The sequence below is a fragment of the Oncorhynchus kisutch genome, linkage group LG16 (assembly GCF_002021735.2).
Source record: "Oncorhynchus kisutch isolate 150728-3 linkage group LG16, Okis_V2, whole genome shotgun sequence".
In the NCBI taxonomy this organism is placed as follows: domain Eukaryota; kingdom Metazoa; phylum Chordata; class Actinopteri; order Salmoniformes; family Salmonidae; genus Oncorhynchus; species Oncorhynchus kisutch.
Window position 1 is genome coordinate 25181481 of NC_034189.2, and position 24188 is coordinate 25205668.

At 45.4% G+C, this 24188-nt stretch overlaps 1 protein-coding gene across 5 annotated transcripts in view; it reads right to left on the minus strand.

Annotated features, from left to right (window-relative positions):
- Positions 1 to 24188, minus strand: part of dhx15 (DEAH (Asp-Glu-Ala-His) box helicase 15) — a 33566-nt gene that overhangs the window by 6550 nt on the left and 2828 nt on the right. For 4 of the 5 annotated variants that reach the window (XM_031792078.1, XM_031792076.1, XM_031792075.1 and 1 more), the window contains exons 3-10: positions 23511 to 23704; positions 23054 to 23213; positions 20817 to 21035; positions 12656 to 12823; positions 5635 to 5721; positions 5009 to 5158; positions 4243 to 4351; positions 667 to 858 (exon numbers count right to left, since the gene is read on the minus strand). In XM_031792078.1, coding sequence (XP_031647938.1) covers positions 667 to 858; positions 4243 to 4351; positions 5009 to 5158; positions 5635 to 5721; positions 12656 to 12823; positions 20817 to 21035; positions 23054 to 23213; positions 23511 to 23704 — 1279 coding nt within the window. Of the gene's footprint in view, positions 1 to 666; positions 859 to 4242; positions 4352 to 5008; positions 5159 to 5634; positions 5722 to 12655; positions 12824 to 20816; positions 21036 to 23053; positions 23214 to 23510; positions 23705 to 23909; positions 24079 to 24188 lie in introns of all 5 variants that reach the window. The other variant, XM_031792079.1, reaches the window with a different exon arrangement.

A 24188-nucleotide genomic window follows, 5' to 3' on the forward strand; every position in this document is an offset into this window, starting at 1 on the left:
GTGCAAAGTTAAGGCCCATTAGAGATTAAATTTGCTATCAGCCGCAAGTCAAATCACATTCATCAACATCGTTATTGAAATTCACAGTTGCAGAGATGGAGTTCAGATTACACCCCCTATACACAGCTCTTTTTAGAACTCCATCAGTACTAGAGTGATGTCATTGCTACAATGACAGAGGCATGGTTTTATGTTCTTTCCCGGACAAATATGTTTTTCTCACGAACCAGGTGTGAAATGCTCGGACCAGCTCTAGACACCAGACAAACAAATCTAATGTCAACAACTGCATATCAAAGGCTAGATATAGTAGGGTCTTCATGTTGTGTCTGCAGACACAATCACATTAAAGTCTTGAGTTTCAGAAGTTCATGACTTTTTTATTTTACTTAACTAGGCAAGTTCATGACTTTAAACATATAATCTAATTATCTCCAAAACCTGTCTGGTGAAATAGACTAAACAAGAAAGGGGTCAAGGGTAAAGGGATCATCGTCTGGACAACTAAGAGAAAAAAAATTGCAGATGCAGGGCACTGAATCCATCTTTTGTGGAGGATGAAGGGCAAATTTGTCAAGAACATACAACTTCCACAGGAAAATTAGTGTGCACAATAATGACGGTGGCTTGTGATGGGCATACCACACTTTTCTCCCTGAGTATTACCTGACAGCATGGCTGTGATGGACAGGATCTCATTGGAGCAGTTGAACTCGCAGGAGGCAATCACCATCTTGGCTAGCTGCGGGTCTAGGGGGAACTCGGCCATCATGGAGCCTAGCTCCGTCAAGTCGCCGTCATCGTTGAGTGCCGCCACGTAGTTGAGCAGCTCCAGGGCCCGCATCAGGGTTTCCGGTGCTAGAGGGAGACGAGAGAGGGAGACGAGGGTAAGAAAATATTTGTACTATTGTCAACCGCTGCCATCTTGGACCAGGTCTTTTCACACAAAAATGTGATTTTATATCAAATGAGAGTAACCTGGATAAATAAGGTTTAAATAAAGAAAGGTTTAAATAAGAAATTGAAGAGAAGCACAGGAAGCGCAAGGGATGGCATAGGAGGAAAGTGAAAAAAAGAAACCGCAGAGGAAGATGGAAAGAACACAAGGGGAGATTAAAACAAGCACCTCTATATGTGATGGCCGGTTACCCCGAACGGAAACTTTAATGGTGGAGGGGAGACTCATTTTTCATCTTCAGCTCCGCTGATTCAAAACAACTCTAATGCAATTACAGGGGAACCCTTCACTTAATGCATCAAAACAGGGCTCCCACGTTTGGTTAAAAGATTTTCCCCAAGATGCAATTATTGACCTTCGGCTCAGGAAAACTGAAGCCTAATGACCAGTTGCATGTCAACTGAAAATTAGCTTCGGCTTCAGCTGAGGGCCATGTTGTTCACTTTAATTCCTCTCAAACAAGGAATCAAAAAAAGCCTTTTTCAAAATAAAAGCAGGTATTTTCTTATGACGAACAAATCGATTCGGGGCATCAAAACTACTTTTGTTATAGAAAAGTGAGATCTAGCCACATTACTTTATCAATGGCTTGTGGCAGAAGCACCCGTTTTGGAGGAAAATCTGATTTTGCAGTATCTGTAACATGATGCACAAGTGTGGAAATGCAATCTATACATGATGCACCTCATCAGAAATAAACTATTGACCACCTCAATACATGAGAATCCAATATATTAACCAAGGGCCAAATCAATGGGACTAAAGGCTGAAAGGTACATTAAACTCACATTGGCTTTGAAATGTACTACTCTGCAAATGTCAAGAGGCAAATGAATCCCACCTTAAGGCTGGTCCTTCCTGTAAATCGCTACTGATTTCTCTGGGACTTTATGTGATTTGGTGAGCCGCTTCACGCCACTGCCACTGTGCTTATTGAGCGTGGAGCGAGGCAGGTTGACAGAGAAATAGACTGGCCGCTCGTGTGCTCCCTGGTTACAGGGTGGAAACCAAGGTTCTCCATTAAGATTCAGGCCTAACTCAAATGCAACACAAACTAAAAGCCAATGGCCTCCATGCCTGGGTTCTTTGGTTAACCTTAAAATATATGGACCTCTCCAATCCTTGCCCCTCCAAGGTATCACCCTGCCTGCACCGTTTCATTGCATACAGCCACAGAAGAGAGCAGCAGCTCAATGACAGTGTCCCCACTTGCCTTAATGACAGCAGCACAAACCCAAGTCGTGATTAAATCCTTTTAATGTGCCCAAATTGATGATAAATTAAAACAAATGGCTGATGGGACTCATCCCCCCACCATCGTAGCAGCAGAGGTTTTCAATCGTCTCAAGGAAGCATTCCATCTCTCAAGCCCTTTGAGGAGCTGACATTTTATTCATTGGGTTGTCTGGCCTCATCAGTCAGATGACGGTGTGTGGACAATCCAAATGGCTACAGGCTAAGGCAGGGGGTTCCCAAACCTTTTTTGGTCCACAACCCCATTTGTGATCCCAGTTTTTTTTTGCAGATCAATATTTACTTTTTTAATTGGGGCTATGCCAGTCTATTACAAATTGGGACTAGCGCTCTGGCCTAGCGTTTAGAGCGTTGGGCCAGTATTTCAGAGTTTCTCTCACGACCCCATTTTTCAAAATCAGGCGACGCCTAGTTTGGGAAACGCTGGGCTAAGGAGCAAAACATGTTCCAATCATGCCCCTCTACCTGGAGACCCACATCCATTGCTCTCTTTAACCAGTTCCAGAGATCCACTTGGCTGAACCCAGAACTCTGGCATAGCCATCCTGGGAGTGGTTCTTCTGCACCACATGTCAAATTGACCTGTGCGCCGGCGAGATACAAAGACTTTTCTTGGAGGAGAAGCTTTGAAGTGCGTTGGAGCGAGGGCACAGCATACTCCGGCTATTCATCTTTCTAGTCCAATCAGCTCGTGTTCCCGGGGCGCTAAGCAGCTAGTTAGACGGACCCAGTGCCTCCACTGACAGCGTGTAGAACTTCCAGGGACAGCCTTTTTTTCTAAGTGGATGAATAAGGTAATCATTCCTTCCCCTCATTCCCAGTTAGACTAAATGGACAAGGCTTGAGTGGACCAGGCGGGGGGCTAACCCTTAAGTGCTAGGAGACGTATAGTTGTGGGAGAGAACTGAAGGGGGTGGGTGGCGGAGGTTGGGGGAATAGGTCAGTCACGTTTCATCGGCGGAATATAAAGAGAAGGCAATAGCCAAGGTGATACCGGGGCTATTGATGTAACCAATTTCATTCTCAAAATGGTGTTTGGCGCCGTGGATGGGGAGAGATGGGTTTAATCTCGGAGGTGAGATGAAAACTGTATTAAGGTGGTGGGGGGGTCTGGGGTTGAGGCTATGGACAGAGAGTCCGAGGGGGGGGGGGGGGGGGGGGGCAGTTCTCCTTGGGGAGAGTAAGAACACACGCATGGTGTGTTGGCTCCGGGGCTGCTGGGAAGAGAAGTAAGTGACATTGGGACGAGACACGGCACCTCTTGTGTGTTTTGGCCAGGCTCCAGCCCAGTGCAGATGAACAGGGGGAATAGGGGGTGCCTGGAGAAGCGACAGCCCAAACACACATCGACTGACCAGCCAAACTACTCCTCCCTAGTCACTACACCATGTCCACCCACAGCGGATAGAAACAGACTTGTTTTGACAGTGCAGTTTAACTACCTATTCCGGCAAAGGAGCAAAGAACCACAAGGTCCAATGTGGCCATTATGCTAAACTTCCAAGACAGAACAATTATTTTAGACTCTACAAACACTCCATATTTTCTCTTTTTCATTTTTCTAAGCTCATAGCTGACCCAGATTGGGTGTCATACATCAAACATTTTCAGTTCAACAAAAAAAATTTGTGGACCTGAGATGTACCCGTCCATGTCTATTCATTAGCCCTTAACAGATGATTCTGTGATTGAAATGAGACAGAAATTCACCATGGTGTTATCTATCAAAACCCACCCAACTTTACAACTTGAGGCCCTATTCAATCAATCTCCGTCACTGGGTTTCCAGGATAAGTCACGAACATTAATCTCTTTTAAGTAAAAAAAAGAAGTCATGTTTGGCTATGTGATTTACACTGTGAAACAAAGAAAAACTCAGCAGCATTTACAATCACACTGTGTACACACACTGTGCAGGATGAAATTAATTTAGCCTTGACTGAATAGGTCCCCTAGTAACACAAAAACAAGATATTAACACAACAAAAAGATCTATCCCTTTTGTCAAAATGCAATAAAAGAGTTCTTACCTGGTGGGTCCATGAAGTCGAAATGAACCAAGTCGTCGATACCTAGCTTCTTGAGCTGCAGCACGACCGAACCCAGGTTGGACCTCAAAATCTCTGGATACGTGTTGTCCTGTGACAGAAGAAAGGGAAACCGGAGGAGACGGTTTCAAATCAAAACAAATTAGTAAGGGTGCTGATTATCTCGTTACACGCACTCGTACGTCAAAGTGAACAGAAAATAGAAGTCTAGGGCCGCTTGAAGGGCTATTTAACTTGTTTTAAAATGCCCTCTGCCAGTCGGTGTGACGTTAAAGAATTACCCTGTTAAAGTGGAGGACTGGGTCTTTCACGTGTTCATTTGTCACAGGGGGAGGGGGGGGGGGATCCGTGTCACTGGCGCAGGTTATTAAAAAGGGCTGTGGGTGATTGGTGGGGAATCCAGCTGTCAGAGTGAAAAGGGCTGAATAAGGAATAGGAGACTTGTGTTCTAAGTGGAAATACTGGATAGCTGGGAAATGGAGATGTTTATTTTCAGTGTACAGGTATAATTAAGCCTCATATGCCTTTTCTCTGTATAGTCTAGAGGTACAAGTGCACTGCACTTATAAGAATCACGATACAAGTAAGCAATGAACGACGTTGCTCTATACACTCTCTGGAAATAATGTAATATGTAGGTATCTCGACCTGGAGACCTTAGCATTCCTAAGCAGCTTCAAATAATCTAATCGGTTATAGACAATTCATCTGGGACTAATATAATTCTTATAGTAGTACCACTACTAACCTGCATCTCGGTCTTGTAGGCCTTCTCTGTGTAGAGGCGGAAGCACTTCCCTGGGCGTGTCCTCCCGGCGCGCCCCGCCCTCTGCTGGGCCGAGGCTTTGCTGATGGCCGTCACCAGGAGGGACTCCACTCTGATACGAGGGTTATACACCTGGAAGGAACAGCAAGGGGGACAGGTGAGGTATTGAGAGGATTCAAATCACTCTTTTCACAAACACAGGTACACAATAATTTACAAAAGGGATGAGGCATAGGGGGCATCATGGTTGAGAAATAGACCAGCATTTATATGCAGGTTACAGGGGGAAATTGAGTTTCACACATACACAAGAGACACTAACACACATATTCCCAAATCACATACACACACAAGCACAAACACACATGCACACACAATCCAAGACGGGAAAATATATCATCTCTGATTGAGCCACGTGTATGACTTGGCTCTGGGCTAGAGAAATGTCAGAGGAATAAATAACAGGCTTTTCCATCTCTGCCGCTGTCAGGTGCAGCGCTGCTCTGTTTATCTGGGGATTTTCAGGCAACAGAGGCAGATGATCGGAGAAGATTAGGCTAAGGAGGGGTGGATGGGGGTGACGCAGGGGAGGAAGGACAGCGGCAAACCTTTTGCTTGGCAAATCCGGGATCAATTACAAACACCACACCGTCAATGGTCAGGGATGTCTCAGCGATGTTTGTCGAAACCACGACCTGCGGAAATTAGTACAGCTGGGTTTAGAGTAAGTCATTAGGGAGGAGTTGTGGTAAAGGGAGAGTAACATGGGTCGAGGCTCTGTAATGAAATGGCACTATTCAATCATTCACTCACTCATTCCGGTATTTGGTCATTTGATAGGTTAATAATTCAGTCATTCACATATTCATGAATTCTCAATTTTGACACAGAGTCTAGTCATAAGGTGTTGAATATGTGAGGGAAATTATTAGGTCATAGGTCAAAACCTACTGCCATTGGGGGAGGTCAAAATATCTTAGTATGAGAGCGAGACGGAGCAAATGTTTTAATAAAGGGAAAAATGACCAATAGTTCATTTGTGGCCCCATACAAATCCCCCTTTAGTGGAGACACTACTCAACACTCAAGTCACTACACTTCTACAGCGAGCACGCATCAACATCTGAATGAATTAAGTTCTGCAGACACTTCCATGGCCCATCGCAGACACACTGTCTAATAGGACCCAACAGGGGAGTACTGCAACAGTTGTTGCAATCAAGTCGAATGAGGCGTCTGCAAACTGCAGCGGGCTGCCTCGCCGCTGAGTGTCCCTTCCACATGTATTACCACTGCTCTTTTTGGAGGGGGTGCCGCTGTCAGCTCGCAGCACGCTACCAGTCTCCACGAGATGTCATCTTCTCTCTTACAAAAAGCCCCTCCCACAGGTCTTCAAAATTACAACAAATAATTGATGTAATAGTTCCTTTTCCAGCGGGTGGCCTGCATTTAAAATGCAGTTCTTTCAGAATCACTGTGTACGTTGACGTTCATCCTCCGAGATTATAGTCTGACAAGACTGGAGGAATTTGTTTTAGATTAAAATGAAAGTTGCGGTGAAAAAATGAAAGGAAATCAAATTCTGACTTGCTTTCTGAGTAATGGAGCCTGTCGCCTTCAACAAACAAAGCAACACGCGGATGTTTCATGCGCCCCAAGGTGCAGGCGTCATGTGGCAGCAAGAGAGCGCCCACCAAATTAAAATCACTCACTCCGGCAATCAGAGATGTGCTCAAAACCCACCTCGAAATAGAAGCGAAGTTGCATTAAAATTAATAAGCTCGGAGGATTGCGGCAATTATGTTTAGAGTCACAAAAAATGAGTCACGGCAAAAATGAGACTCTAAACTAGAGCAGGTGATGAGAACAGAGATTTGTTTTCAACTGCTTCAAAGCCAAGGAGGGGGTTTTCTTTTCCTATGATTCCCCATTTCCAAGTATAATGTTAGAAATATTACAGCTGGGTTTCTTTAGGAGAAATTCCTCCGAGGTAACACATAGTAATACTTAGAAGAAGCAGAGGGGAGACGAGGAGGGAAAAAAGCCCACTCCTCAGCTGTCAGAAGGGTGCGTCGGTTGATCAAAGCATCAGGGCCCGGCTGCAACATTTATTTTCCCTAAAATGTAATAGGGTGCAGACAAATACTGCGTAAGGGAGGGGAGAGAAGGAAGAGAAATAACAAATGAAAAGCCGTTTGGGTTGTGGTATCAACGCAAACGGGGAAGCTGCTGTGGAGTTGCACGTTTCCCAGTCCCAGATCTTTTTCTATTACAATTATCCCCTATAGCAAGGCTGTCTATGAGCAATGACAGCTGAATCGGAGCACCGAAATCAAATGAGTCACATCACCCTATGGGTCTCTCTCTGTCAGCGTTTACACAAACAGGAGAGGAGGGGAGGAAGGCAGATCTGCAGCTGCTCTCACGCGAGCCTTGACCGCCGCTGGGGGGGTGTTCCTGTTATGTAACGATAGAGCCTGATTGGCCCCAGAACCCTTCGAACTATGTTGTGCACCATGGCACTGGAGACTGGAGTCAGACAGGCAGAAACCTGCTGTACTGGGAACTTCCACTCCCACTCCAATGTCTCAGCATAATGTGGAGAGGAGGGGAGGAAGGTGGTAATAAAATTGCTTCATTGCATATTCTGTGCACTGCCACTTCTTTTATATGGAAAAGTAATACCAGTTCAACTACAAGCACAGGAAAGATGCTAATAATGAAAGTTGCCCATTTACATTAAATGTCCAAAAGCATTGAACAGACACTTCCTTACAACGAATGACAGGCGTGAGAAAAGGAAATAGACAGCATCACTTTCCTCTAACAAATCTGCCAATCATGTACTTAATTTGTTAGTGTACATGTGGCTTGTATGTGAATGCATTTCGTTAATGCTTTCACATCTCTTGATCAAACATTTGCCGGTACAAAAATACTTCTGTGAGTTATCATCCATCGATATGGGTCCAAAACAGATTCTGAGCACTTGCCGCCCATCCTGCGTAGCTCCGTTTCGTTTGGCTGTCTAAAGCTGTGAGCCTTAAAGGCTTTTCAAAATCCTACCTTTTAAGCGAGGATTTCTCTCCAGCCAGAGAATGCCTGACTGTTTAGTTATTAATGTCTTGGACATTTTTTGGGGGCCCAGCCCTCGGCCTTGTGTAATTCTGCCGTTAGAAGTAGAAGCATTCTGCTTTCTATTCATGCTGAGGAGAGAGGCAGCAGCCAAAGACGACCCATTTTAAACCTGTCAGAAGGCAGCCTGGCCAAGCCAACGGTCACTTCGATTAGTTTACACCTCCCCCTCGGGAGGGATGTACATCTTGATCGGATTGAACACTGGAGGTGCATTGCAAGAATCAACGGTGGCAGGTATCACTTCACAATACGTCTGAAGGGATCTCTTTGAACTAAGAGGAATCAACCACCTTTTGAAACAAAATTACATGCTGACAACTAGAGCAAAACTGTAATTAAACCAAAGCCAATTGCTTGGCAAAGACATTAAGAACACCTAGCCATATTCAGTGACCCGTAGGTGTGGAGAAATTGTGTCTTCTTTGAGTCAATGACCCAGCTGATAAGCAATCTTGAACAAAGTTGGCTAGCCTAGCATGGACCGGCAGGTTGGGCCATCATCTCTGGAAAACAACAATGTCGGCCAACATTTCCCCAAAAGGAAAGGGTGGCAAGGAGCACTTCGTGTCCTGTTCAAAGGGAGCTGTGAAAGGTTCAATGGGATGACTCCCACCAGTTTAGGCCAATGACCTGTACGTCAGGGAAGAGTAAGTCAGTGCTTTAGCAGCTGCCACAGTAGCTAGCCTGTCTCCTCACATTTCATAACCATATAGGAGGGCCTCTCATTGACTGCATTGATTCAGAATGCGTCTGGAGGCTGGGGCCTGTTACACAGAGAAGCACAGTGCGGCTCCTTCCTGTCTGTCTGTCAGCTGTATTGAGCGTTCCAGACTTTTCATCAGTAATATCATTAGAGCATCATCTCTGCGCATTATTTCTGGGTTATTAACCTGCAGGGGGTGAGCACTGTGGCTAACAGGGGCCATCTTTCACTCCAACCCTCTGGGAGGAACCGCCTGTTGAAAAATAAAACCTTCCCTTGATTGGTAAAAATGGAGGGCGCCTCGAACAATTTGGGCCCTGCCACATCAGTGACTTACTGGAATGGATCCCAGCGGGCGTGCGTAGCTGACTATTGAAGGGATATCCACACACGTGAGGATGATAGAAAACAAACCTAACGCTAAACAAGAGCCCATTTGTCAAAAGCGCATAATGATGATACTTTGAAAGGGAGAGGGGGGATTAAAGTCTTTGCTAGTAATCACAGTGAATTGAAGCTCCAACACTAAATCATTAAAATGTTCTAAAATGGGAGATCAGTGGCTTTTCTGGGGAGACATGACGGGCAAGCAAGTTATGTTAATGGAGGGAGTGCTTAATGCAGCCATTAGCATGCGGGACAGCAGAGGCCGGGATCCTTAATTCTTTCATTGCCTCTCCTTGGACTTGCTTGGGTGACATCTCACCTCAGCTAAGGCTCCTCCACTGACGGCGTCAGACTGACAACAGAAGGCCAAACTCACTCTGTGCATGCTTTTGTCCATTCAAGACAAATGCCATTGGCTGCCACTGCTACATTTAAGACCCTTGACGAATTAAGCTTAGCGAAAGACCAGAATTGATGATATTCATCAACCTGGACATTGAGTGAAAGCAAGTCATATGGTGTTCAATGATCATTGCGACCTGCACGGTCATTCTAGCCTCACTCTCCCCTTTTGCAATGTAAGTTCAGACACCGACAACAGCTCACCTCCATGTGACAGTCCCTTCAGGCCAGGTATGAACATGAAGAAAAAACTACCTGAGAGGTAGCACGCTGTTGAGACGGTCTGTAAACACCAGGGAGGAGTCTGGCACTGCTGAGAGTGCATATTGGGAAGAGGTTCTTTGTTCAAAGAATTGTTGAATGCAAATTTACAGCCACTTACCAATTCTCCCAACCATCCAAAACACCCCGTCCCAATCTACTAAGATGTGGAGGTGGCATCCAAACCACTCCCTGTGCTGCCTGTGTCCTTCTTTCATGTCAACATCCCTTTGAACAGCGCAAGCAAACACAGGGATGATGTTTGAACTTTGGAAAGATCCCAGGCCCTAGCTTAGGCCAAACTGTTGAGCCTCCTTTACACAAAACACACACACGTGGAAGAGAGAGATAAAAATAATGTCACACCGGGAGGGTGAGCGAGGAAGGCCGGAGCAAGCATTTCATCCGACTCGTCTTGAACAGCAGGAAAAGAGGGGCCTGTCAAAATGCTGTGGGTCAAAACGCAGCGGTAGAAAGGAACGTGATGACAGCAGCCTTCCTAGACTTGCCTTCGGAAAGTACTCAGACCCCTAAACTTTTTCCACATTTTGTTACGTTACATTTACATAAGTATTCAGACCCTTTGCTTTGAGACTCGAAATTGAGCTCAGGTGCTTCCTGTTTCCATTGATCATCCTTGTGGTGTTTTTACAACTTGATTGGAGACAACCTGTGGTAAATTCAATTGATTGGACATGACTTGGAAAGGCACACCTGTCTATATAAGGTCCCACAGTTGACTGTGCATTTCAGAGCAGAAAAACAAGCCATGAGGTTGAAGGAATTTTTAGAAGTGCTCCGAGACAGGATTGTGTCGAGGCACATATCTGGGGAAGGCTACCAAAAAATGTCTGTAGCATTGAAGGTCCCCAAGAACACAGTGGGTTCCATCATTCTTAAATGGTTGAAGTTTGGAACCACCAAGACTCTTCCTAGAGCTGGCCGCACGGCCAAACCGAGCAATCGGGAGAGAAGGGCCTTGGTCAGGGAATTGAACCCAAGAGTTCCTCTGTGGAGATGGGAGAACCTTCCAGAAGGACAACCATCTCTGCAGCACTCCACCAATCAGGCCTTTATGGTAGAGTGGTGAGATGGAAGCCACTCCTCAGTAAAAGGCACATGACAGCCTACTAAAGACCCTCAAACGATGAGAAACAAGTTTCTCTGGTCTGATGAAACCAAGATTGAACTCTTTGGCCTGAATGCCAAGCGTCACGTCTTGAGGAAACCTGGCATCATACCTACAGTGAAGCATGGTGCTGTGGGGATGTTTTTCAGTGGCAGGGACCGGGAGACTAGTCAGGATTGAGGGAAAGATGAACGTAGCAAAGAACAGAGAGATCCTTGATGAAAACCTGCTCCAGAGCGCTCAGGACCTCAGACTGGGGCCAAGCACACAGCCAAGACAACGAAGGAGTGGCTTTAGGACAAGTCTCTGAATGTCCTTGCGTGGTCCAGGCAGAGCCCGGACTTGAACCCGATCGAACATCTCTGGAGAAACCTGAAAATAGCCGTGCAGCAATGCTCCCCATCCAACCTGACAGAGCTTGAGAGGATTTTCAGAGAGGAATGGGAGAAACTCCCCAAATACAGGTTGGATGAAGGGTCCCTTGGTTAAAGGGTCATACCCAAGAAGACTCCAGGCTGTAATCGCTGCCAAAGGTGCTTCAACAAAGTACTGAGTAAAGGGTCTGAATACTAATGTAAATGTGATAGTTTTTTATTTTTAATACATTTGCAAAATAAATATGGGGTATTGTGTGTAGATTGATGAGAGGAGAAAAAAAAAACAATTAAACCAATTTTAGAACAAGGCTTTAATGTAACAAAAATGTGGAAAAAGTCAAGGGGTCTGAATACTTTCCAAAAGCACTGTATATATAAAAATGATCAGGCGGTGACTTCATTATTCCAAATAAGTCATCAATAATCTTTCGGGGCTCCGATGACAGCCAAATCAGCCTCAATTGGGTAGGCAGCACACAATGAGTCATTCATCAAATCCCAGTCAGATGTTGGGGCAAATGTTCGCAAATTACTGGCGGTGTGACAGGGTTTTGATATTCCATCAGATTCCTTGCCAACAGCGTGGCCGTCCAGGTGGTTCCACTGCTGTGATTATAGTGCGCTCGTTTGAACACCGAGCCATAAACAAAACACTGGACAGGTTTGCGGCCCGTATTAATAATGGAACATGAAGTCGAAGGGCCGTACATTGCTCTGTGGGACCAGTTCAGGACAAGGGAACAAGAAGAGGGGAATGTTCACACATTCTTTTGTAGATGAGCAAAGTTCCGGTAATGCATGCTGCCTTTCCCTGGCACTGAGAAGACCAGATGATTGTGGCCTCTGTTCTCTGAGAGAGAGGCTGTGCAAAACCAATAGAGGAGTGCAAGAGATTAAAAGACTGTGGCTTCAGTGCTTTCCTCAGGCATGCAGGGAGTGAGTAATACCCCAGTTATATTTTAGAGCAGGGAATCATATGCTGACAAAAGCAGCATATGTTGTGTGAGTCAGTCCTGCACCAAAGCTGAAGCGGGAAAACAGTTTTTCTAACCCCCCCTCCCACTCCATATCCACCCACCTACTTCCCCGTCTCTCTGCCACTCTCCAATTCTCGCTTCCTTTAGCCCTCTCACTTTCTCCCACTTTCACTCCCTCCCCTCCCTCTCTGGAAGGGAGATATTGAGTTGCTGGGATGCCCTGTGCTGCTGAGGAGTGAATCGAGTGGCGTTTACCTTCCTCCCGATGGCTCCGTTGGGCTTGCGGGGTGGTGGCGGCTCAAAGATCCTTTGCTGCTGCTGGGGCGGCAGCGTCGAGTACAACGGGATGATTTTGATGTCCCCCGCGTCGTGTCCCAGGTCGTCGATGTCCCTCTTGATGCGCTTGCAGGCCTCGTCGATTTCCTGAAAGATTAAGCGGAAAAAGTAAAAATGGGCAGGCAGATGTAGGGTGGCTGACGAGGAGCAAGCATTTGGGCACACAGTAACCTGGGGCTTGGTTTGAATAGCACCTTGAGAGACAAATGGGGAGAAAAAGGTCTGAAGAGGAGAGGAGGGGTTCGAAGGAGAACATTTGTTCTGCCCATCTCTCCATCTGACTGAGGAAATTAAACCTGGACTGCCGCGTGCTTGGTTGAGCTCCCCATGGCTGTGTTGTCAAATGCAGCAATCAGGAGAACACAGACACACACGGTTCATTATTCCATACCGCAATATTGTAGGAGAAATGTGAAATGAGAATGCTGCACTGATGCATAACCAGCGGCAAATCATGGCAGATCAGTTTAGTGGAGCTGAACATTATAGAGCCAGTGGGCTCCCAGACAGAGAAACTTAACAACCAGGGGAATAAGAAAACATGACAGACGACAAAAGGCTAGGACTCCGACTGAACTAGGCAGCCTGAATATAATAAACCAACATGGTACGGACTGCCATAATGTGACGTTAGCAAATGCAACATATCAAATCGGTAAACGGCCCATGAATAATTAAGACTATTACTTTGCAATCGACCATGCCCACGAGAACCCTAAGTGACAAGCTTATATACAGCCTACATAATACTATATAGCCTGATAGGTGTCTATGATTCCTGGAATATCTACACTAAACACCACACTTGTTTTTACCCCCCATCTCCAGACATTGGACAATGTTAGCTATGAAAAGACCAGAAAACGTACTGAAGCGATAGTCACTGCATTTTCATGTTCATACTTAAAGGAAAGGTTGCACCAGATATATATATATATATATATATATATATATATATATATATATACACATACAGTGGGGGAAAAAAGTATTTAGTCAGCCACCAATTGTGCAAGTTCTCCCACTTAAAAAGATGAGGCCTGTAATTTTCATCATAGCTACACTTCAACTATGACAGACAAAATGAGGGAGAAAAAAATCCAGTGAATTTATTTGCAAATTATGGTGGAAAATAATTATTTGGTAACCTACAAACAAGCAAGATTTCTGGCTCTCACAGACCTGTACCTTCTTCTTTAAGAGGCTCCTCTGTCCTCCACTTGTTACCTTTATTAATGGCACCTGTTTGAACTTAAGGTAAGGTAAGCAGCTTGGTTTGAAGAAATCAACTGTGGGAGAAATTATTAGGAAATGGAAGACATACAAGACCACTGATAATCTCTCTCGATCTGGGGCTCCACACAAGATCTCACGCCGTGGGGTCAAAATTATCACAAGAACGGTGAGCAAAAATCCCAGAACCACACGGGGGGACCTAGTGAATGACCTGGAGAGAGCTGGGACCAAAGTAACAAAGCCTACCATCAGTAACACACTACGCCGCCAGGGACTCAAATCCTGCAGTGCCAGACGTGTCCCCCTGCTTAAGCCAGTACATGTCCAGGCCCGTCTGAAGTTTGCTAGAGAGCATTTGGATGATCCAGAAGAAGATTGGGAGAATGTCATATGGTCAGATGAAACCAAAATATAACTTTTTGGTAAAAACTCAACTCGTCGTGTTTGGAAGACAAAGAATGCTGAGTTGCATCCAAAGAACACCATACCTACTGTGAAGCATGGCGGTGGAAACATCATGCTTTGGGGCTGTTTTTCTGCAAAGGGACCAGGACGACTGATCCGTGTAAAGGAAAGAATGAATGGGGCCATGTATCGTGAGATTTTGAGTGAAAACGTCCTTCCATCAGCAAGGGTATTGAAGATGAAACGTGGCTGGGTCTTTCAGCATGACAATGATCCCAAACACACCGCCCGGGCAACGAAGGAGTGGCTTCGTAAGAAGCATTTCAAGGTCCTGGAGGGGCCTAGCCAGTCTCCAGATCTCAACCCCATAGAAAATCTTTGGAGGGAGTTGAAAGTCCGTTTTGCCCAGCCCCAAAACATCACTGCTCTAGAGATCTGCATGGAGGAATGGGCCAAAATACCAGCAACAGTGTGTGAAAACCTTGTGAAGACTTACAGAAAACGTTTGACCTCTGTCATTTCCAACAAAGGGTACATAACAAAGTATTGAGATAAACTTTTGTTATTGACCAAATACTTATTTTCCATCATAATTTGCAAATAAATTTATAAAAAATCCTACAATGTGATTTTCTGGATTTTTTCCCCTAATTTTGTCTGTCATAGTTGAAGTGTACCTATGATGAAAATTACAGGCCTCTCTCATCTTTTTAAGTGGGAGAACTTGCACAATTGGTGGCTGACTAAATACTTTTTTGCACCACTGTATATATTTTCCATATATATTCCACAAATCTAACAGCTAAACAGCCTCCATGCAAAAGTTTACAAAAAATTTATACACTTCTATTTTCGCAATTTGAATTAAATGCATTAAAACCTCATACCAACAACACATTGCGGCTTTGACGTCAAGAGAGGAACAGCCTGCTGGTGGCTTCGGTGATAGAGGCGAATCGGGGAAAGTAGGTACTAAAGTGCCCAAAGAGTTTTGTCATGATATGTTGCTAGTAGATTATTTAAAAAACAAACAAACTATTTTGTGCACTTCACAAAACATCATCAACATCAGTCAGGAAGTTAAAGCTTGGTCGCAAATGGGTCTTCCAAATGGACAATGACCCCAAGCATACTTCCAAAGTTGTGGCAAAATGGCGTAAGGATAACCAAGTCAAGGTATTGGAGTGGCCACCACAAAGCCCTTGACCTCAAACCTATAGAAAATTTGTGGGCAGAACTGAAAAAGCGTGTGCGAGCAAGGAGGCCTACAAACCTGACTCCGTTACACCAGCTCTGTCAGGAGGAATGGGCCCAAATTCACCCAACTTATTGTGGGAATCTTGTGGAAGGCTACCCGAAACATTTGACCCAAGTTAAACAATTTAAAGGCAATGCTACCAAATACTAATTGAGTCTATGTAAACTTCTGACCCACTGGGAATGTGATGAAAGTAATAAAAGCTTAAATAAATCCTTCTCTCTACTATTATTCTGACATTTCACATTCTTAAAATAAAGTGGTGATCCTAACTGACCTAAGACAGGGAATTTTTACTAGGATTAAATGTCAGGAATTGTGAAAAACTGAGTTAGAATGTATTTGGCTAAGGTGTATGTAAACTTCTGACTTCAACTGTAACTTGCAGGATATCATGGTGGCTGATGTTTGTGTTAGCCATTACACCTGGATTTACTGTTACTACTGCTTGTAACGTTAGTACTCAGGTTAGCATGTGGCTAGCTATAGCTACCATCACCCAACAACAGTTTGGTTATAGATGTTCAATGTCTACTATGATGGTAAAGGTTCATTTTGATTTTGTGTAACAGTACAATAAATGCTGATGTGCTGAACTGCTAATACAGTGCATTCGTAAAGTATTCAGACACCTTGACTTATTCTACATTTTGTTAAGTTACAGCCTTATTCTAAAATGGAATGAATTGTTTTCCCCCCTTATCAAATCTACACACAATACCCCATAATGACAAAGCAGCAAAAATCTGGTAAAATTGCACATTTACATAGGTATTCAGACCCTTTACTCAGTACTTTGTTGAAGCACCTTTGGCAGCGATTACAGCCTTGAGTCTTCTTGTGTATGACGCTACAAGCTTGGCACACCTGTATTCGGGAGTTTCTCCCATTCTTCTCTCCAGATTCTCTCAAGCTCTGTCAGGTTGGATGGGGAGCTTCGCTGCAAAGCTATTTTTAGGTCTCTCCAAAGATGTTCGATCGGGTTCAAGTCCAGGCTCTGGCTGAGCCCCTCAAGGACATTGAGACTTGTCCCAAAGCCACTGCTTTGTTGTCTTGGCTGTGTGCTTAGGGTTGTTGTCCTGTTGGAAGGTGAACCGTGGCCCCAGTCTGAGGTCCTGAGCGATCTGGAGCAGGTTTTCATCAAGGATCTCTCTGTACTTTGCTCCGTTCACCTTTCCCTCATTCCTGATTAGTCTCCCAGTCACTGCAGCTGAAAAACATCCCCACAGCATGGTGCTGCCACCACCATGCTTCACCGTAGGGACGGTGACAGGTTTCCTCCAGACGTGACGCTTGGCATTCAGGCCAAAGAGTTAAATCTTTCACCAGACTAGAGAATCTGGTTTCTCATGGTCTGAGAGTCCTTTAGCTGCCTTTTGGCAAACTCCAAGTGGGCTGTCATGTGCCTTTTACTGAGGAGTGGCTTCCATCTGGCCACTCTACCATAAAGGCCCGATTGGTGGAGTGTTTCAAAGATGGTTGTCCTTCTGGAAGGTTCTCCACAGAAACTCTGTCAGAGTGACCATTGGGTTACTGGTCACCTCCCTGACCAAGGCCATTCTCCCCCGATTGCCCAGTTTGGTGGTTCCAAAGAGTCTTGGTGGTTCCAAACTTCTTCCATTTAAGAATGATGGAGGCCACTGTGTTCATGGGGACCTTCAATGCTGAAAAGAAAATTGGTAGCCTTCCCCAGATCTGGGCCTCGACACAATCCTGTCTCGGAGCTCTACGGACAATTCCTTCAACCTCATGGTTTGGTTTTTGCTCTGACATGCACAGTCAACTGTGGGACCTTTTATTGACAGGTATGTGCCTTTCCAAATAATGTCCAATCAATTGAATTTACCACAGGTGGACTCCAAGTTGTAGAAACATCTCAAGAATCATCAATGGAAACTGGATGCACCGGAGCTCAATTTCGAGTCTCATAGCAAAGGTTTTTTTATACATTTGCAAACATTTCTAAAAACCTGTTTCTAAAAACCTGTTTTTGCTTTGTCAGCATGGGGTGTGCTGATTGATGAGGATAATGTTTTACTTAATTCATTTTAGAACACGGCTGTAACGCAACAAAATGTGGAAAAAGTGAAGGGATCTGAATACTTTGATGTTTCAAAGCTGTTAGTGGGTAGGTAATAGGGCTCTAAAAGGGGCAATGCTAAAAGCCTGTGTGCTGTAAAAGTGATAAAACAATTTTTTTTATCTGATATAGAATAAAGAAATCACAGGATGTGGTCAGATGATAAGTTGGCTTTATTCAGAGTGCCAAAAATATATATTTTTCAAAAACAATGACGACTCTATGATGTGGGTCTTTACCGTCTCATGTGGACAGTGGCTTCACTCCTTTTGTGTGTTCTCCTCTTGACATAACTTTTCCGAAACGCTTAAAATTGATATGTCTTATTGGGACTATTAGTTGGAAGGATGAAACCAATCAGAATGTTTAAAAGAAACCTAATTCTGCAATCTTCCTTTTAAACAAGAACACCAACATGTAAACGGTCACAGCCTGTGCTGTTGCTCCACCTTCAGGCCCTAGGGAACTGTGCAGCTCCTTCTATAGTTTGTTTCGGGGTCACGTGACAATTAGCACTTACAGATTAAATTACATTTTTTATTGGAGTGCGAAGGAGACGGGGGCTGGGGCAGGAAGGGGTATAGGGGCTTGGTGTATTCTGAAATTATGGGAACCATATTTGATAGTCATACCAAAGCCACAATGTGACACTGACTGCAACCTAGAAATACCCAGTAGAACAGATGCTCTCCTTTGACCTGGAGCGTTTACTCTTTACGTGGCATTTACTTTACTCAGGGTAAGAACTGGCAAGGCTTTGCCCCGATTGAGTAAAACACAAAAACATAGGGAGCCTCAGCTAGGATCTCTCTGTGTGTTTGTGGACTTTGTTTGCAGACAGTAATGCATTCCTAGCCCAATTTTTCCCTGCTGTGTTCACTCACTACACAAGTCAAATCCATCCCACCGATGGCCATGTAATCAACACGTTGACAAGTTAGAGTGGAAAAGAGTAATGAATAGATTGGTAAAATTAGCCTGGGTATTAATAGACCATCAACCCTCTGGATGCAGCAGCTGTCATGAAAAGTGGACGCCGTTGCCAAGGCGCCGGGATTGAGCTGGTGTGCCAGTGCCCGAAGAGAAATGGAGCGCGTGCACAGCGGGGCGGCCAGCCAACTGTGAGAACCTGCACACCAGCCGGCCCACGCGACCCCAGGAGCGATGCGGTGGAGTACCAGGCACCTAACCAGACTCAATTAGGCACTCGCCTCGGTCCACTTAATTAGCAGAGGCCCGGGCGAATCTTTACGTTTTGAAGTGAACCGCTGAGGGGGCAGCTTAAATGGTGGGACTTATCAGGGCGAGGCAGCTGTGATAAGTTTTGCCTCTCTTTTTTGGGGGAGTTTGAGTTTGTCCCTGCCGCGAACCATTAAAAAACAGACAATCTCCCCCAAATACTTGGGAGGGAAAGGAACCCGCCCCCTTCGCTTTTCATTTGTCATAAATGAAAACAGCTTTACCTCAAAGACAGAACTACGTTGCAGATCTGCGTACCCGATCATTAGTCAACATCAAAGTTGCGGGACGACGAGAGGTTGAGATGCGCTCCGGGGAGGCACTATTTTAACGCCCATCTCCTCCAGAGCTGCCTCACATTGACTTCTTTAACCCAATTAGGAAAGTGTTAATGAACTCACCGTGGGAGTGCTCGCTGACTGCACTGCTTGCTTTGCCTCGGCAGCTTGACACCCTGACGCGTTCAGCGTTATTGAGCTAGGGGAGGTGGCAATGGGGGTGGATACTCAGCAAGAGACGTATCAATGTTTAACGCATTTCCCACAAATATTCTCTTCTCCTCTGCACATTCAACGAGGGGAGGCCAATGCTGTTCCCTGGCTGTCTGGAACACCACTAATCTAATCTACCAGCCCCTTGAAGGATACCACTTCAAATACAATGCTCCTCTGTGACTTCATCCCTACCATAACGAACCAGGCATCGATCCGGCATCTGCAAATAAAAACGGATGTAGATGCGCGGTAGTGCCGTCCCGCCGATGAATGACAAATGACTGCTGTTAATGAATAGGCTGCCATATTATCTGACTGGGTTAGACCTCGGCAGATATGATTTATTTTTTAAAGATGGCTACGCTGGATGATGACGTGGCGCTAACGTAAGGGAATCCATACATTCAAAATGAGAAGCTCCAGGCACATTAACATTCACGCTCGGTCACGAAGGATACTTAGAGATTTATCTAGCCTACTTCCCCAGAGTCAGATGAACTTGTGCATACCATTTCTATTTCTCTGCATGCAGTTTGAAGGAAGTTGCTAAGTAGCGTTAGCGCAATTTCTAACTAACTGTTCCCATAAGACTTCCAGTCATTGTGCTATTGCTAGTTAGCCTCGCAAAACTACCTCTAACGTCGTTTAAACTGGACACAGAGACATCTTTTTTCATTTAACTAGGCAAGTCAGTTTAGAACAAATTATTATTTACAATGAGTGCCTTTCCCCCGGCCAAACCCGGACGACGCTGGGCCAATTGGGCGCCTCCCTATGGGACTCCCAATCACGGCCAGATATGATTCACCCTGGATTCGAACCAGGGACTTTTGGTATCCACAAGTTAATCTGACTCTGAGGAAGTAGATAAAGGGTTTCCTTGCCAAAATGTCCAAGTATCCCTTTAAACTCAGTCTAGGGTTTCAATCATACAAACCTCACTTAATTAGTTCCCATGTCACAACCATAAGCTACACGAACTGTTACATTACGTAGGGAGAGAATGGTGAGAATAATAGTGTGGCACTGCTGAGCCCTGAGACAGGCTGCCTCTCCCACTCGTGAACTGGGAGGCAGACAGATGTTTCTGGGGGAAGGCAGGCAGGCGTGCGCCCGCCCAGCTGTGACCAAATTCATCATTATGGGCATAAACCTCACCCTCCATTACACATTAGTATACACCATTTTTAGGAGTGAAATTTCAAGGATTCATGGGGCAGGCAAAATCTGGGACATTGTCTTTTTTTCCCTCTTACCAGGGTAATGTTCCAAACAGGAAAGGCCACATGCATTCAATACCTCTCTTCATCTAAGCATTAATCATCTCGTTTGTGCGAAAAGCTGGAATGGTGGCAGAAAAGGGCCTACCTCTTGTCCAGTGAGGAAGAGCAGACAGTCGCCCTCCTCCTCTTCACACATGTGGATCTGGATAACGGTGCGGATGGCTGCCTCCAGGTAGTCCCTCTCGGGTTCCGGCGTGTAGAAGATCTCTACCGGGTGCGTGCGTCCCGGGATGGTTAGCAGCGGACAGCTGTCAAAGTACACCTGGAACTTGCCGGCATCCAGCGTGGCGCTCATGACGATGACCTGATGAAACAAAGGACAGGGTGTTGAGAGGTGGACTGGGAAGAGAAAATGGCTGCCGATGGGGTTATATGATGCTATAGGATTTAGTTGCCCCTAGACACTGATCAGAGTTCTAGATTATAGTTTGGCCTAATGGTTCAGATTCTGATTAGCGTCATCTTAGATCAGTGTCTAAGGGCAACCCGAAACAGCAGCTTTTAGCAGGAGCAATACTGTGAAGAGAGGAGCTTACATATAACCAGTGGACAGCGGCGATAGTATAGCGTAGGTAGATAAAGGTTACGGTAGGAGTATTTAGAAGTTGACGAATGGTAGGGTCTGGTGTAGTCTCACCACGGGGTAGTTAAGAGTGATAGTTAACACATGTGACTGATGAAATGGATAAGGCCTAGGACGTAGAACATACAATACATTGGGAAAGTATTCAGACCCCTGGACTAAATAAACAATAATGATTATCAATCTACACACAAATACCCCATAATGACAAGGCAAAATGCGTTTTCAAAAAAAGAAATAGGAAACATAATAGATACCCTCTATGCAGGAGAATAGGAAGCGGGCATGAGCCAGAAAGAGAGTGTAGATTGGACCCAGGCCAAGTGAAAGGAAACAAAATGGTGGACATATCACAGGAGGACAGAGCCCCTGACCCATGAGGATCACAACGCTCACTGCCCGGATAAGTCTCGCGGGCACACCATGTTCTCCCCTAGGGCCCATTAAGCACATTAAAATTCTGATGGTGGGCGGCGCGCCTCTCTGCTCTCCCATTTTCACTCTCAAATATTTCGGTCCACGGTCTATGCGCTACTTCGCTTTACGCATAACAAGACATTATAATTCCTCTTAATCAAGGCAAATTACACTTCAAATTTGGGAGAGGATGGAGACTGGGAAGAGGGACATGAGCAGGGCCGGTACGATCATTGCCACTAACCTAGACCTTATTTAAAAGTCCCTGAACACGTGTGTAACCTTTGATGCCGTCCCTGACAACAACTAGTCATTACCCATCTGTTTTATGAGAATTGTGTCCGGCACATTCGGCCTATAAAAACTGAACCCCCACCCATCCCTGTCTGATTCTCTTAAATGGGCTGACCCGGGCAGCAATCTCAGTGCTGCCGCAGAGGAGACTCGCCGTGCATTTCTGAGCTGAATGGCTGACGTTTGTCTTTTCCTCAATAGACACATAGCAGTCAGCCCGTGGAGAGACTGCCACACTGAGGCTTTTAGGGGGGGGAGAGTAATAATTGAGTGTGTGTGTACACAACCAGGTGTGTGCACACAGAGAGGCAGGCTCTCATGAAGGATAGAGGACTAGGTCAGAGGTAGGATTTGAGTCTGAGGAGACATGAGGATCAGACGGTACAGGGCTTTGAGAAGCAGTAAAGAACACAACAGAAACTGGTTCTCCAATAGAAATCCCTGATCACTTGTAGACGATGTCATGGTGACGTTAGTTAGCTAAGCTCATGCGCAGAAACACGCCATAGGTCTGCAGGTTGTGTCGAACTGCGGCCATGAAATCAAACGCACTCTTCCGATATAAAGTTGTTTTTGATTCAAATGAAAACGTGTCAGTTTGTCACTTTCACAAGGTTGTAGTAACGACAGGTCCAGCTACTTGAGACACTGGCTTGCGCCTTTAGAAATCGAGAAAATGAACAAATAAGGAAGAATTGTTCACTTCTCTCACTGACTTCTCAAACCATAAAAACGTTTTTCCCACCTTTGGATTTAGAAACTCTGTGGCATGACTCTATGAGATGCTGTGGAATGTAGACTGGCGAGAGGAAACTTGGCAAGGCCAGGGTTGCATTCACCTGGCACGGATCAGATCACTTTCAAGAGGTGCACAAAGTTAGGAAACATTTAGATAGAAACAGACCATAGAACTGACATGCTCCTCTGACAAGTAGAGTCAAGTACAAATAAGGTCAGCTCTGTTCAGGACACCTCTACCTGCAAGGTTCAGTACATTGCACCCAGGGGTATGAGGATTTGACGTGTACCTTGAGGTCTGACCTCTGGCGGACCACCTCTTTGAGGACGCCCATGAGGATGTCTGTGGCAAGCGTTCTCTCGTGGGCCTCGTCCAGGATGACGACGCCGTAGCGCTCCAGCAGAGGGTCGTTCATGGCCTCCCGCAGCAACATACCGTCTGTCATGTACCTGCACCGAGGGAGGAAACACAACGGGTAAGTCTTTAAAGTGGACATTTTCGTCGAGCAATTTAACTGCTAACTGTGTACTGCCAAATCAGCCAGTTGTCTCTTGTAAAGAATATTTGAAATCTAACTTTTTTTTTTCTGACAGCAAAAAATAGGGAGGTACTATCTGAACATGCCAAATGTTCAGATAGTAATACATTTTTCAACGGAAAACATATCCTTCAAAGCGCCCCACTGAACCCCAGTGAAATAAAACAGTATCTTAGGCTTTTCAACTTCAGCAGAGACTGGCACTTACTTGAGGAAGGTCTTGGCCGAGCTGCAGTCCTCGAATCGAATGGAGTAACCGACCTCCTGGCCCAGCTTGACGTCCATCTCATCGGCCACCCTCTGGGCCACGCTCATGGCTGCCACCCTCCTGGGCTGGGTACAGGCCACTGCCTTCTTAGGTCCGCCCAACCCCTTAACCATGTCCACACACCACTGGGGGATCTGAGGAGAGAGAGGGGGAGATAGTGAGAGGAAGAAGTTACTCAACCACACTCACTTTTAGAATACCTTGACCTTCCACAAATCAGCAACCAAACCAATATCAATCAAAAGTGCTTTATAAAATGGCACTGAAGATAACTTTAAGTCAAAAAAATAAATGATAGCATGGATGTTTTGGAGAGCAAAGAATAAAACGGCCAGTTACTGTCTGTAAACCCCATGCCACCATCCCCGATCACTTCCACTCTCTGATAATCAACTGCGAGCTCCAGAGAAGTTGAGATGATAGCTTGTATTAGACAGTCTGCCAGCTTTCTGCTGATAGGCACTCCCGGTGGGGATCCCCCCGCTCACTGTTCAAAAGACGAGGGGACCTGCTAAGAGCAGCCTAAAGTTAGAAACTGTTTCTTCTGCCGGATTAGCCTTGTGCTCGGATGAGTGCCCGTCAGTGGCAACCAACCTCTTTGCTACGGGGAAGGGAAAC